The 16,013-nt window shown below is 41.2% G+C and overlaps 1 protein-coding gene across 2 annotated transcripts in view; it reads right to left on the reverse strand.

The window, feature by feature from the left end:
• The window catches only part of LOC111143119 (mucolipin 2), a 59,639-nt gene that overhangs the window by 21,624 nt on the left and 22,002 nt on the right, over window positions 1-16,013 (reverse strand). The window contains exons 2-7 of one of the 2 annotated variants that reach the window (XM_022496606.1): window positions 15,037-15,196; window positions 8,668-8,841; window positions 6,552-6,705; window positions 2,601-2,676; window positions 2,402-2,498; window positions 493-592 (exon numbers count right to left, since the gene is read on the reverse strand). In XM_022496606.1, the coding sequence (XP_022352314.1) occupies window positions 493-592; window positions 2,402-2,498; window positions 2,601-2,676; window positions 6,552-6,705; window positions 8,668-8,841; window positions 15,037-15,189 (754 nt within the window). In that variant the 5' untranslated portion in view covers window positions 15,190-15,196. Of the gene's footprint in view, window positions 1-492; window positions 593-2,401; window positions 2,499-2,600; window positions 2,677-6,551; window positions 6,706-8,667; window positions 8,842-10,253; window positions 10,298-15,036; window positions 15,197-16,013 lie in introns of those variants that run through there. The other variant, XM_022496607.1, reaches the window with a different exon arrangement.

Consider the following 16,013-nt stretch of genomic DNA (forward strand, 5'->3'; position numbering starts at 1 on the left):
CTTAGATTTCACAGTCACGTCAACCTCTCTCCTGAGGCATTTCCTTTCTTTTTCCGTAGTGCCTAGCAATTACTATATGCCAACTCGTGTTTGGTGCTTTCCTTGATGCAATTCATTTAATACTCAACATTCTGGAAGGTAGGTACTATCGTCACCCTCATTTTATAGAGAAAGGTACTAAGAAATAGACAGGTTAAGTAATTTGTTCAAGATCACATGCATAGTGACTAAAACCAAGACCCAGACCCAGGCAGTCTGGCTCTAGAAACTGGCCCTAAGGACTGGGAACACGGCCTCTCCTAAGACGTGTGCAGTCAACACCTGCTGAAACGGAACAAAAAGGCAAAGCTCTAGGATATACTGCAGAGGACTGAATGCTCAAGAGTTTTCTGGAGCTCTTTCTTCCCATCACCACTTAAATACCCCCAACCCCAAAATAATGTGTTAAAAATCATCCATGGTCCATCATGAGCAAGCAGGTGACATACTTACTAGAACCAGATATGTTCAAGTCTTTACATTCTTCAATTTTAGCTTCACTGTCAAAATAGATCTTGATCTTGCCACTGTGAGCTTTATTGTCAAAGGTGATCTGGAGACACAAATGCACGGCAAGGTTAGCGCCCAGCAGGAAGTATGGCCCACCAGAGCAACTCTGCTTCAAACACCACTGGCATTCACACAGCTCACTGATTCCAGAATAATGATACTGATGAAAATGCCCTCGTCACATGATTCCTTCCCACGTTTCTGTTACTAATGAAGAAATAGGGCCCAAAAGGTGAACACGTGCAGTTCTAATGAATCACATTTGGGTTCAGAGAAATCTGAGAGCGTAACAACTAACCAGTCCTCGGAACAAAACCAAGATTCACCAGTCTTTGACAAGAGAACACACTGATCTCATTTACTATACCAACTGGAATTTAAAAGCATTTGCTTCAGCTTAGTCCTTTGGGAATGAAATGCTAGGTCTTCACTAGGATGGAAATTATTTTTCTGTTTGCTTCAAATGCTACAGTGCTTTCAGAAGTGACAAAGATTGCTCCCAGGCTGCAGGCTGAATTTAAGATTTCCAAACAGCCTCGACCTTCCACTTATGTTTCAGTCATGCTGTTTACAAGTGGAATGTGCAGAAGATCTTAAGGCTTGAGAGCAGTACTGGGGGGGCTTTCCCGGGGGAGGACGAGGCTGTGCATGAGCCAGGGTTAGTGGGGGTGTCCTCACAGGCCACAGGCCCTGAAGTGGGGCTCGCAGGTCTAATTCTCAAGCCTCTGGTTTGGTTGGAGGGATATTCTTGGATTACACGGAGTGTGGCTCATGGGGCGAGATGCTGGGGCACCTGTGGATTTCGTTACCAATCCCCTACACATGCAGCTCTACGAGCTCTCTGCCTGTGAGTACTGGGGGGTTTTGCATTGTGTTCTGTAATATGTAGGACACCCCAGGGAGGTTAATCATACTCTTCTGTGCCAGAGACATTCTTCCTCACCACATGTCAAGATTTAGAATTACTTTTATTTCTTTGTGTACGTGTTTTCCAGGTGAGCTCTTCCACCAGGCTGTAAGTTTCCTGAGGGCCACTGTACCCTGACAGTGTGGCCGTGTCTGGTGCGTAGGGGGGGGACTCATTCCATACTGACTGGCTGTTGTTGAACAGAACACTCCTCTGAGTTGCTAAAGGGTGGTCACAGACAACTGTCGGCTTAGTGTTTGGTTTTGTCCCTCTATAAACGGGAGCGAAAGAGGGAAGGTAAGAGGGAAAGTCCAAGGAACGAGAGGGCCAGTTACTCTCCCCACAGAAGCGTATACTCTCCTCTGGTGCATGTGCCTCTCCTCAAAATAAAAGAAACAACAACTAATCCTTTGCAGACTGGCCCTCAGATCAAGTGGGGAGAGGGAGCACTTTCTGCCTGGAGGTTTGAAAACATTTGCTATTAACAGTTGCAAAGACCTTCCTCTGAAAGTAGCAGAAACATCAGAAACACTCAAAACACTTGTCATCAACTTTTTCCCCTAATATATTATGGGAGTACTAGGTCAAAGCTAATTTTGAAAATTCCTCTTTCCAGCCCAGAAGTCTGGTTTTTAAATGTTGGAAAGGGCTTGGTTCATTTTCCCAAGGAATGGTCTCTGGACCAACAACACTAGGAAGTGTCATTAAGCTGTTTGAAACACAACTGCCCCTAACACATCTCTTAGAGGCTGGTGTGTTTTCCACTTGGCATCTGCAATAGGGGGAAATCTTTGTGCTATTTTGCAATCTTTCTGTTAGTCTGATGCTTTTTAAAAAGCAAAAAATAAAATAAAATGAAAAAGAAAAAGAAAGAAACTTAGGTTTGGCATCTGCAATAGGAGTAGAGAAAAATAATAAAAACCTTTAGTAGGACAAGACACTTGCCGTGTTCTGAAAGACGTAACAGTCTGGTAACTCTCGGGAATGAATCGTCTGTAGGTCAATGCCTTTGAGGTGAAAGGAAATTTCAACTTGTAAGAGCCTGAATAAGAAATATTACAAGGTATAAATTGTCATGGTCTTACTATCCTACTCTGCTTTCCCCACCCGTCTCCTGGGAAATGAGACTTAAAAACATATTTACCGATAAAATTCCAGTCTGAAGAATGACGAGTTCTTCCAGTCCTGAGGGGACTTGGAGAGGTCTAAGTGAACACAGTCTAGAGCAATGAAACAACAAGAAGGATTGTTTCAGGCAACAATCAAATGCCAAAAGTAGTGGGGCAAGGTGTGCTGAGAAGCAGGACACTTAAAAGTTCCAAAGTATCTTCCCACAAAATCCGTATTCATTGTAACAAGACCTGTAACTTGACAGGGAAGAACCTGGAGATACACCCTAACCACATAATCACAGTTAACATCACCAGTAATGGGATAAAGAGACATCATGAACCTCCTGAAATAATGTACTATGTGGTATTCTCCCTCCAAATGCATAACCTCAATCAAGTCATAAAGAAATAGAAAAACCCAGGTGAGGAACATTCTACTCTTTTAAAATGTCAAGATCATTGAAAAAAAAAAAAAAAAAGGCTAAGGAATTTCATTTTGCTCCAGATTAAAGGAGATTAAAGTGACCTGACAACTAAATGCATTATGTGATCCTGGCCCAGGGAGGTGCCAGGGGGTGGGGGAGGGGCCCATGGCGAGGGTAGGGGAGGGAGGTGGGGCGATGGGCAGGCAGTTTTCTTTTTCTATAAAGAACAGGACAATGGGTGATATGTGAATGGGATTTGGAGATTATATTACTGTAGCCAGGTTCCTTGGTGCTTTTGAGCACTGTATGGTGGTTATGTAAGAGAATGTTCTTGTCTAGGGGAAATGCACATTGAAGTATTTAGAGGTAAAGAGACATCAAGTCTGCACCTTATTCTCATACATTTCAGGAGAAATATTTATACATTGGAAGAATGATAAAACAAAATTGGTAAAATGTTAGCCTTTGGAAAATCTAGATGAAAGGTATACCAGGAAATCTTTGTGCTATTTTGCAACCCTTCTGTTAAGTCTGATGTTTTTTCAAAACCCAAAAATAAAATAAAATAAAAAAGAGAAAAGAAAGAAACTTAGGTTTTACTCAAGTAAAAGCAAGTTATGAACTGTAAACTATAAAAGAACAATTCCAAGAGCCTCCCATAAAAATAGTCTCGTCCTTGGGTAGCTCAATACCTTGGCAGGAAAGCAAGGAGGTCTAGAAATGATGAATGCCTTTCAAGGTCACAAAGCCCTGACACAGAACAGGGGGAAGCCAGCCTGGCTGCCTCTTGCCCAGGCTGTTGCTGCCCCTTCATGCTGCCTTTGGAATGGAGAAGTCAGGGCTGCGGCAGTGTCTAGTACCCAGGAGGTTCTTGAGAACCTTGGTAGACTTGATGGCCGATTCTTTAAGCATCTTCTCCCGCTGCACCTGGAGTAGCAATGACCTCCCATCACTAAACAGGACATGACCTCGGCTTAGCCACCTCGCCTGACTAAACACCAGTTTCGTCAGATGTAAAAGCCAAACTGATGATATTTAAGGTCCTTCCACTTCTCACATTCTTATTTGAAGACAAAGTAAAAGAAAATAAAACATTTAAAGTGATTTAAGTGGCTGGATTCTGAAAAGAGAAGGAACATGTTCAAAATCTATGTGCCACGTTCTGTCCAAGGTCTCTTTTTCCTGTATTTGACTCATTCTAAGATATTTCTTTTTTTCACTTTTAAATACCTCTGAAACAGAAGAGTTTTAATATTTACACTTATATTTAACAATATTAATGGCATCTTAGATTCAGAGAAATATAATAGCATTTGTTAGTTAATTTTACACTTTATGTAAAATTCGCCTTGTAAAAGTCTATTTGGTTATTCAAGTTTTGTAATTGTAAGTATGGAGTTACATTCCTCTAAATGTACATTCAGGACTCTCTGAAGTCTGGCTGATCTTCTGTTACAGTCACTGCTAATGAGGACACCAAGCACCTTTTGGCAATAAAATCAGAGCACTGGGTTTTGGGTTTTTATTTAAGGACAGCAAAAGCCTTAAGTAAAACATCAAACCTCAAACAGAACAAACTGGTATTAGAGTAGCAGCCTCGGCACTCAAGAGAATCTCATTTACAGGGCAGAATACTCCAGCAAATGAAATAACAATGCTCTTAGAGATAAAGGGAAGGTAGAGTTTACATGTTCTTACAACAACAGGGAAAATGATGAAATGCTCGTAATGTCTCAGGCTGAGAACATGTGGAAAGGAGAACATGAATTCAAAATCTGTGTTACAGAAGACGAAGCACTACTGTATTAAAATGATAGCAATCTAAATGTTGTAAAAACATTTTTAAAAAACAGAAATTTATAACAGTCCCCCAATGAGGCTAAACTCTAAAACTATAGGTCTAGAAGAATGATATGCCCATAGCATGACTTAAGGGAAACCCTTAGCTTGAAGGGCACATTTCATCATGCAATTAAATAGAGACCTGCCAAGGAAGTGGGCATGGACGGTGACCTCTGCATTTAGCACACCGAAGGATGAATCTTAATAACAAAGATGATGCAAAATCCATGCATAGGTAATCTGAACAGCTTCTGCTAGTTCATCCACATAAACTGTAACACCCCACCAACCCCTATTCCCATCATGTCCAGGCTTCCTCCAACATATCTAAGAAAAGAAAGTCTAAGATCCAGTATAAGGCATTCTAATAGTATTCTTTACATCTTTTCAATAGATATGTCAAAGGGTTCTCTTTGATGAGTTACATTTCCTAAGTCAAAAATACAATTCACTTGCTCATCTCTCTTAAAATAAAGTCAAATTAATAACCAACTTCTCTCCATTTGGTTAAAACTATTCCAGATTCTGATAGAAGGAAAACAAACAAGGACACCACTGCCCAGGGTTCAGGTAATAAATCCTACTCTCTGACACTGCCTGTCCTACCCAGCCACTGACACTGACTCTGGCCACATTTCTTTAATCGATTTTCCAAGAAAAATCAATTGAGAAAAACGATGTAAGAATCACTGGAAAATAGTTGTAAGCATGTTTTTAAGAGGACAAGAGGCACTTCAAGGCTGCTGACCACAGAACCACACTGCAGACACCTAGATGACCTCTCAAAGCACCCTGTGACCCTTGGTGGTGCTGGCTTATGGGCGGTTTCTTTCAGGGTTAAGAGCATGGGACACATTGACTCATGAAGAGATTCTCAGTGGGCAGCTTGGGGAAACAGACTCAGAACCTCTATTTGAGAGATGTGTTCTTTGATTATTTTACCAAAGTGTCTTAAGATGGGATTATAGGAAGTACCGTCAAATGCATTGTGTGATGCTCTCTTAATAAAACTATTCCACATTTAAACTGCTCCTAGGACCCCCCACTCCTGAACTGTTAGCTTCTAGAGGAGTCATGAATGATGAATCTTGGTAGTACAGAACCCCAGTACATGAAACAGGAAGTGACTTGGGCATGATAGGTTCTACACCAGAGATTTGTTGAATGAATGGCAAAACCCCCAGAGCCCTAAGTCAACCACTTTGCACTTACATATAGTGTGTTTTTAAATTATTAACAGAGTGGCACAAAATACTTCTACTTGATTAGATATTAACTTTTTGCAAAGCAACCTCCTCAAAGAGAAAATGAGTTGCTAACCCCAATTTATCTTTGTAGAACATTAATGTGGTTAACATATAATTCAAGAGTACCAAGCATTTTAACATACGTTATTTATAAATAGACTCTTTTTTTTTTTTTTTTTCAAAAGCCCAATTGTCTCCTTGTGAGGGAAAAACCTCAACAAACAGGAAACACCTGTCCATTTACCTCAACCCCCAACAATCTTGAGTTGTACAAGAAGTTCCACAAATGCTCCCTGGTCCTAACTCAGTAGACCCGCAGCTCCCTGAGGCAAAGCCGTTTGCAGGCATATATTCAAGTTAGCTGTCACAAAAGCAACATGGGTCCATTTGGGTCATCAACACATGAGGGGATGTTTGCTCTTTCCACAGAAGATGATAAGGGTATATAATGAAATTATCTGTGTGTTACCTTTTTCAATGTCGCTGTCAATATTCAGTGTCTCATTAGAAGGAAACATGGTCCCTTTCTTGTAATGTTGCTTACAGACTTTTAAGCCAATTCTGTTGTCTTCATTTTCTCCATAACCAAGGGTCCCCAGGGATATGTTCTTTAGTTGACGATACTGTAAAAATAGTTAAATAAAAATAATACAGGCTTTTAAGGATTTCATCAGAAGTTACAGCATACGGAATACACTTTTAGCTATTTTAAATTGTTTCTATCAATCCCTCAACAGAACTCCCCTGTGTAAAATACCACAAGATGATTTTCTCATGGTTGGGCAGGAAACACACTGTCTCACAGAACTCAGAGCTAACGTAAACATGCTGACAGATGCCCCCCACCGCAGTGACGGCCAAAGCCGGGGTGCTCTGGCCTCACAGCAGAGTACTGTCCCCTGGTGCCAAGCCCCACCTTCCCAAGCTACACTGGCCTCCAGGCGTTTCTTGGAGCTTGCCAGGCACATTCCTGCCTCAGCCTTCACTGTTCCCCCTGCCTGGAACCCCGTGTTATCTATCTGCTAGGTTCACCCCTTCAGATCTTGAGTCAAAAATTACCACTTTGGTAAGGTCTTCTCTTACCATCCAGTGCAAGTAGCAAACATCCATCCCCGGCGCACAGGCTCCAGCAGGCACTGCCCTTCTCCTCCCCTGCTTTATTTCACAGCACTATCACTTTCTGACACATCACTGAAGACCCAAGCCGTCTACTCCCTACAGCTCACGTTACCACAACTGGCCTTGGCTTATATGAACTTACAGTGGCTCTCATCAAATGACTTTACCATTCGCCAGCCTGCACTAAGAGGGTGAAGAGGGCTTTCCTAGCTCCCACCTTTCATTAACAACTTTACTATTCTGGGAAACTTTTTTTTTCTTTTTTGAGAGGGGAAGGGTGTGGAATCTTAAGCAGGCTCCACGCCCATGCCCACCCGTGGCAGTGGAGCCCAACTGGGGCTTGAGCTCAAGACCCTAAGATGAGATCATGACCTGCAGAGAAATCAAGAGCTGGACATTTAACTGACAGAGGCACCCTGGCGCCCCATACCAGAAAAATACTGCCCAGAAACATAAGTCACAAATAACCCTATTATTCATTTCAGGAATATCCAAACCAACCCATTTAAGCGATAATCAGTTTGACGATTGAGTCTAATAAATCCAAGACTTTTTGAAACCATGCCCCTCTCTCCAAAACCCTCGCCTTCTTGTGCCCACCAATCCAAAACTATTACATCCTATCTTTACCCAATTCTAAATGAGCTCCCCTCACACTGAAAGACCCACCCTACGTCATCTTCAAAATGTGTATTTGGACTTTGCCCTCTTTACCCAAAGAGCTAAGGAGAAGGGTTGAGGGAGCATCTCCCCCTCCTCTCTAAGCAATAAGCTCAGTTTTGCTTGTCAACGTGTTCTCCCGGTGGTGTTTTCAGGGAGCTAGCACTCCGTGCTATCCATTTCACCTCTCATTTGTCTGGTTCTCTCCAGACATAGAGAATAAAATGGGCTTTTGTCCATTTTATTCATGATGCATCCCCAGTGTCTAGCACAGTATTTCGTGTATTGTAGGCACCCAAATATTTCTTGAATGAATGAGAAAAGAAAAAAGAAGAATAATGATTTCTTGCCCCTAAATGCTTTCTTCAGGCCTATCAATCTGGCTTCTCAATACTTGCTTAGATACAACTATATCCTATCCTACTCCATATTCTTGAGATCCAGTTCGGCTTATTAATGCTAAGACACCGATGTTGAGACGCTGCAGTCATAGATTTGGTATCTCCTTCATCAAAACTTCTGAGATTATAAATCCCCTCTCGGCAATTTGAACTTGGGGGAAGTAATCTCCCAAAGGTAGTGGGTGTAAAGGGATAAATAAAATACACAAATCTTGAAGAAGAAACTTAAATCAGCAAAATCTATCGTGTGGAAATGTAGCTAGAGAAATAGCAATGAACTTTTTTGGGCAGACAAGGCAAAATTTAAATTAGAATATTTTAATACATGTGCAATTTTTTTTTGCTAAAAACAACCAAGTATCAACATATTCGTAAAGTGTAGGTCATTCACAACAAAACACTTGCCTGACTGAGAGCAAAAAAGATGCTCTCATAGACATCCTCCTGAGTATACACACTGCAACTGTAGTCATCTTCATCCGTGCCAGAATAGCCTTTTAAAAACAAGTGCTTAAAAGCAACAGTGTTCTCTTCTTTGAAAGCAACCACCATCTGGTTACTTAAACCAAAACGAACAAGCTAGAAAAGAAAATCAAATAGGAAGATGTGAATTTTCCATTTACCAGGGCAGGCAAATGCATTTTTTTTTTTTTAAGATTTTATTTATTTATTTGTCAGAGAGAGAGAGGGAGAGAGAGCAAGCACAGGCAGACAGAATGGCAGGCAGAGGGAGAAGCAGGCTCCCTGATGAGCAAGGAGCCCGATGTGGGACTCGATCCCAGGACGCTGGGATCATGACCTGAGCCGAAGGCAGCTGCTTAACCAACTGAGCCACCCAGGCGTCCCGGCAAATGCATTCTTATTATCATCAACCCCTGCCTGGAAACCTCAGCCAGGGTTTATTAACTGTATTTATGTCCAAATACAAGTCCCCCCCAAAGAAAATCCTCATCAAACTCATCACCAAGTCAAAACAGTGTAAAATTAGAGGAAATTACCACTCCCAGTGACTGCCAATCCTACTGGACTTTAATGAAGGAGAAAAAGGAGAAATTCAAATCAGTGAAGTCAGAATCCATTTTTTGTATACTTCAGCTTCAAATTAATGGTCTTAAAAACTGATGTGCTCCATAAAATAAGTCATTTTTTGTTGATTTAACATTTAGAAATTGCAATTATTTTGAAAAATCACAACTATGTTTTATATATAGCTTTTAAGGATGCTTTTGGAAAAGTGAGCTATATGATACTTACTCCAACTAAGAGGTAAGAGTTGTCAAAGGAATTCAATGATTCCAGCTCTGCAAGAATTTTTTTTTTAATTTTATTTATTTATTTGACAGTCAGAGATCACAAGTATGCAGAGAGGCAGGCAGAGAGAGAGGAGGAAGCAGGCTCCCCGCTGAGCAGAGAGCCAAGGACCCTGGGATCATGACCTCAGCCGAAGGCAGAGGCCCAACCCACTGAGCCACCCAGGCACCCCTCTGCAAGAACTTTTGTATAAGATTTACACCTAGGAGTTCCTGCTCCAAAATCTATAGCATCTAAGCCTCTGAGAGAATTACAGGGCTTGCTTTACCACTCTGAGTTCAAACCCATTCACTGTCAGTAAGCACCCACCTTATTGTGATAAAACTACTTACTCTGCCTTACACTGTATCCTAGTCCAAGCTCAGGCACCAAGGTCTCCCTTTACCAGGAGGGAATGTACTCTTCCTGCCCATCTTGGAATCCAGTAAGTGGAGAAAATTAGCAGGCACTAAATGTGTACCCAAAAAACCCAGGAAATTATACACACACCAACAATCTCTCTCAGTCTGTCTCTCTCTTTCCCTCTCTCTCTCTCTCTCTCTCTCACACACACACACACACACACGTAATGGCAGAAGATAAGTCAGACCTTTCTAAGCTCTGTCCCACACACCCTTCCCCATCTACCTATTTTGTCTCCTCATCTACTTCATAAGACAATAAAAGTCCAAAAATTGTACCCTAAATCTTTATCCTGGTAAGTCTCCAAAGCAATTTGGGACTGTTTCTTCATGTGTGAAATCAGCAGGTCCAGCTAGACGACTGTGGCATTTCTGCTATGTGCAGTCACTCCACGGCTGGCTATGAGAGACTCCATGGCACTGAACCGGACCTCAACTAGTGACACTTTCAGATGAAACACACGGGAATCTGCATATGCAAATATATATACTATTTTTAATGATTTATATTTTTTAGCTTTTAAGTTTTGTCTGACTCTTTGAAAAAGCTGAATAATTAAAAAAATAGCTACCGCTTTTCAGCTACCGATTTTTACTCCAGGTGCTTACGGAACTTCACTATGAGCACTGTCTCTGTTACTAACACACCAACTCTAAGTGACGTGACTATGGTTAATCCCCACTTTATGCTTGTGGAAACTGAGATTTAGCCCCATTAAATTGCCCTAAGTCCCCTACTAGAATGAAAGTCAGGTCTAACTCCAAAGTCACCCTATTGTGCTATATAATTTATCTTTGGGACTCTTAGAGAAAAGAATTTAGGTGCTGGCTTTTGAGAATGGCCACTACCGTTTGAGAACATACTTAGTTGACACTCTAGCATCTGAGCCTCACCAGGTTACATTCCTCAAATACCAAGTCAAAGGATTGAGCAATTGTTAAATCCCAGCTAGTCTAAGGAAAATACCAGATAAGAAACCCCACATCATCCAGCTGGGCTAGAAATCAAGCAACTGGAAGCCAAAGGTCTTCCAAGCATGTAACATCTGTCAATGGTAGCTGTAGGAGATGCCAGAAAGGGTCACATCACTTTCTGAACGCCAAAAGTAAACCAGGGAACCAATACACACATGATTGTTTCAAGGCCTTATTAAATACTGACCCACAAATGAAAAAAAAAATTGGTATACACACACATGAATTGAGTTCTTCAGTCAAAGTCTGCTGAGTGCTTATTATATGATGTGGGCAAGATTGAGTTGCATGGTGTTGAATCACAGCCCTTATCTACTGAGTGTCAGGGACTATGTCAAAAATTTATAATTTTAAAAAAATTTAATTTGACAACACTCTATGAGGGGGATATTACACTGGGCTCCACAAGGACAGGAACCCCCCGCCGCCACTCCCCACTTAGGAACTGAAATAGTGCCCATCACAATGCCAGAGTCAAATACAGAACCCACTGATGAATATAATCCCATTTTATACATGTGCAGCTGAAGTTAGGGAACTTATTCAAGTTGGAACAGCTAGAAAATGTCAGTGAGGTGTCTATTAGGCTTACATATCCCTTCTCTGGACCATCTAGCCCCACTACCTCTCAGAGATGCTGCAAACTTAACTCTAGAAGCAGGGATATTCGACCTATTCCTCCCACATTCACACTTGAGAAAAACAAAACAAAAGAAAAAAACCACACAACAAAAATGTGAATGGGGAATGGATAACTTGACCAAGAAAGTGGCGTCCTATTTGCTGATATTTTAAGCTACCACCTTATTTAAACTCAAAGCTCATCAGCTCAACTTTCGGAATGAGGGAACATGAAGGTGTAATCTCTGCTTGGAACCACCTTCATCTGGCAACAGGAACAAGAAATTTCTTCCATTCCGTCATTCCTAGAACAAGCTAAGATCTACCTATATGGCCCAGCATCATGTCAGGGTTGGGATTTTCAAAGCATCTGTTAGTAGAGAAGAGAAACCCTCAGGAGGAGATCATAAGTCCCCTCCCTGCTATGGCAGAACCCAATATTCCCTATGGAGTAAGATGATGGTTTTGGTCTAATGGTTGACATAAAAATGCACTCTTGCCCCACTAACTAGATCTTAAGATTTGTCAAGACTATGATAGAAAACAGAATAGTTACACATTAAGTGCACTTTGGCACTTCGTGAAGGTAAGACCTTATTATGAAATCAGTGTAGGAGAAAATATTCTGTACCAGGTAAAAAACAAGATTCTACTCTAATAATGTACACAGAATATGAGAAGGAACAAGTAGAACAAGTATGTGGACACCTCTCTCAAGATTATAAATTACTGCAGAATAGAAATGTCTTTTTTTTTTTTAAGTTTCCTCCTCATCAACCCTGATAAAATGCCACCCATCCCTTTAGACTTGAGGATGGAGTGCTAAGAGACAGAAAAAGAGGAAGAGGGACAAGTGGGATCTGAAAGAAGGAAGAATGGTATTTGAGAAATCTGCTCCAATTAGATATCATCCACATAGGAAAACTTATTAGAATGGTCCTCCAGCAGGACAAGAACCTAACACCTCCCAACTTTGTTAGGGAAGACAAGGTGTACCCACACAAAAAGCAAATTATTATTTCCCAGAAATAGTCTATTTTTTAGACTACTATTTAATCTGTATTTTTAGACTATTATTTACACTATATTTTTAAAACTTTTTAAAGATTTTATTTATTTATTTGACAGAGATCACAAGTAGGCAGAGAGGCAGGCAGGGGGTGGGAGAAGCAGGCTCCCCGCTGAGCAGAGAGCCCAATATGGGGCTCCATCCCAAGACCCTGGGATCATGACCTGAGCCCAAGTCAGAGGCCTTAACCCACTGAGCCATCCAGGTGCCCCCCAGAAATAGTCTATTTAAAGCAAAAGCATTGAAACAGACAGCAACAGGTAGCAGTGTCCCCAGGAAAACCACGTGGGGAGTGGTCAGGAAAGACCAGCGGGGGACTTCCAAGGGCACCTGCAAAATGATGGAGAAAAAGAACCACTCTGGACTTGGTGGAGCAAACAGGGCAGGGATGAGAATCCCTGGGTGCATCCAGCTGGCTGGGGTTGGGGAGCAAATGAATGAAAACCCATTGGAAAGGCAAGTCGAAGGAGACTGTGGAAATCTGAATTTCAAGGTACATAGTCAAGATTTTCTTCTGTGGGAAAACAAGTACCACCAAAGATTCTGAGCAGGAGAGTGACCCAATGAAGACATTCTAAGAAAAATTCATTTGATATTAGCATTGAACACACTGGTGTGGGTGTGGACAAGGAAGGTTGGCATAAGACAAAGTCTGGAAGCAGACTCGTTAACTTGACTATATTCCTAGACCACGAACTGAGGACAAGACCCATGCCTGGAATAAAACCGATCTGAGGGTAAGAGTGCAGACCCTAGAGTCAGACCACAGGGCTCCAATCCGACTCTACCACTTGCCAACTGAATGGCCATAAGCAAATTAGTTGTTCTCTTTCCTCATCCACAAGATGGGAGCAATAACGGACCCGCCTCACAGGGTTGCTGTGAGGATGAAATGAATGAACATGCAGACAGCACCTTGCTTGGCACATGGCAAATGCTACGCCACATGTTAGGTTACCTCTCAGCAGCAGTGACGTATTCCCAGCTGTATTCCCAGCAGGACTCACAGCACGGGAGGTGCGTCATACATATCATAAATTAATCAGATAAGAGTCTGGGCTAGAGAGAGAAGATGGTGAGTATGGTAAAGCATAAGTAGACACAGTTTTGAAGGAAGAACCCATGAGATTTAGTAGGCTTCAGGACAAAGAAGGTAAATCAAAGATCGGGATGTTCGATGCCTAGATAAGGTGGAGTTTTGGTAACATTAATAGATCAAGAAGCTGAACCAAAAGCAGATTTGGCCAGAAAAGAAATTAGGAAACACAATTAACCAAATGAAAAAGGGGACATTATTTCACCTCCTTCCAAGTAAGACTAATAATGTACCTACTTTCTAGGATACCAAGGATGCCGGAATTAAAATTTCAAACCCAAGAATTAAAATGAAAAGATGTTTAAATGGAAAAAGCCAAGCATACACATTTAACGGGGTCCCTATACCTCAACTTTGTTGGGTTTTCTTTTTCAACTTTGTTGTTTCTTTTAAAGCAACTTGGTTATCCTAAAACTTGGTTGTAATGGAAAGTATGTCTTTTAGTGAAAAGACTGCTTTATGATCAGAGAAGAAAGATGCAACTTCAGTTACAACAGGAACCTCCTCTCATTTCTAAAACTACACAAAGCTATTTTTAGAGAAGTCTTTATTTTTGTGTTCCAGAAATAACATCTTTATGAACAACATGTTTACATTGATGACAAGATGATTATTTGCCAAAGGAGCCAAATACCCCAGGCTGATCATGTTTTTAGAAGGGCACACATTTCAAATGTAGTTATCTAGACAGGAGCCTCCCTGAAACAGCTTCCAAACCACAGTCTCAAAAACTAGATGACAACTCTGATGGCTGTTTTGGTCCTGGAGATAAAGTCTCAACAACAAGAAATTCAACCAAAGATCCCAAGGTAGACCTTGTACTCTCCTGACAGGCCCAACGGTAAGTATTCACTGACCGATTTAGCTACTGATGGAAGGGAAACAGACTTCTGTCAAGTCTCAAATCAAAACAGTCAAAAATGCAATTTCAAAAGTGTATTTGAAAGGAGATGAGAAATTTCAAGAACACACTGACTTGGGATTGAGCAACTTCCTGTGCCTCATTCAGATACAGAACTCCACCCTACCGCCATATCAATCTGCTATTACATAGACCTACTATTTATCTCTATTTGTAGAACATGTGGGAAGATGACCTCAGGATCCCTTACTAAAAGAAGGTCATTATTGAAACTGAACTTCAACCTACCATCTGTCCTCCAGAGTCAACATAATTTCACAGTTCTATGAACTCGAGTGTGGACTTTTCAGAACGAAAGTCAAGGGTGGAACACATGAAAAGAGTTTCATCTTGGGGTAAGGGGAAAAAAAACAACAAACAAACTGATAATATGAATTACCTGTGTGGTGACCATGACTATCTTCAAAATCTGCAATCCCAGCTTCCAAGGAATCTGGTGTCTGGCTCGGTATTTTTCACAAGGGTTCATGAAGTAAAACTTCAGGTCTTCCCTCAGACATTCTTCTTTCACCTCAGAATCAAGATGAGCCATTGCATTTCTGTCACACAAGATCAATTTTTAAATACAAAGAACATCTTGTTCATCAGAAAGTTTCTGGGGGGCACCTGGACAGCTCAATCGGTTAAATGTCTGACTGTTGGTTTCAGTTCAGGTCATGATTTCAGGGTCATGGGATAGAGACCTGTGTTGGGTTACACCTTCAACATGGGATCTGCTTGAGATTCTCTCTCTCCCCTATGCCCTTCCCTCCACTAGTTCGTTCTCTTTCTCTCTCTCTCTCAAATATTTTTTTAAAAAAGAAAGTTTCTGAATAATACTTTCTTTTCATGTTCTTTACCCATCCTTACAAGCAAAATTCTCCCTTCAACCAGTGACATCCTCTTCTCTTTGGAAATCTGAAAATTATTCAGGACCCTCCATCATTTGCCTTCCCACACAATTATCTATCTTGTTCAAAATGGCCACTGTCAAAATTTGTAAGAATAGGATTTTATTTGCAAGACTCATCAATTCCTGTATCTTAACATATAGCATTCACCTGTCACTGGAATATTAACAAAAACTAGAAGGGACACTTTCATGATACACCAGGTACAAAATCACAGCAACTGAGTATGGACTAACAGGAATAAATTGCTATGAAAATAGAGAATCTTTGTTCTAAAATGTGGTACTAAATGATTATGTCCTTTTTTTTGATAATATACCAATGATAATAAGGTTCAAAAATGTAAATACCTTTAAAAAGTTAAAATAGGGGGCGCCTGGGTGGCTCAGTGGGTTAAGCCTCTGCCTTCAGCTCAGGTCATGATCTCAGGGTCCTGGGATCGAGTCCCACATCGGGCTCTCTGCTC

The sequence above is a fragment of the Enhydra lutris genome, unplaced genomic scaffold, assembly GCF_002288905.1.
Source record: "Enhydra lutris kenyoni isolate GAN:26980312 unplaced genomic scaffold, ASM228890v2 scaffoldscaffold9, whole genome shotgun sequence".
Classification (NCBI taxonomy): Eukaryota; Metazoa; Chordata; class Mammalia; order Carnivora; family Mustelidae; genus Enhydra; species Enhydra lutris.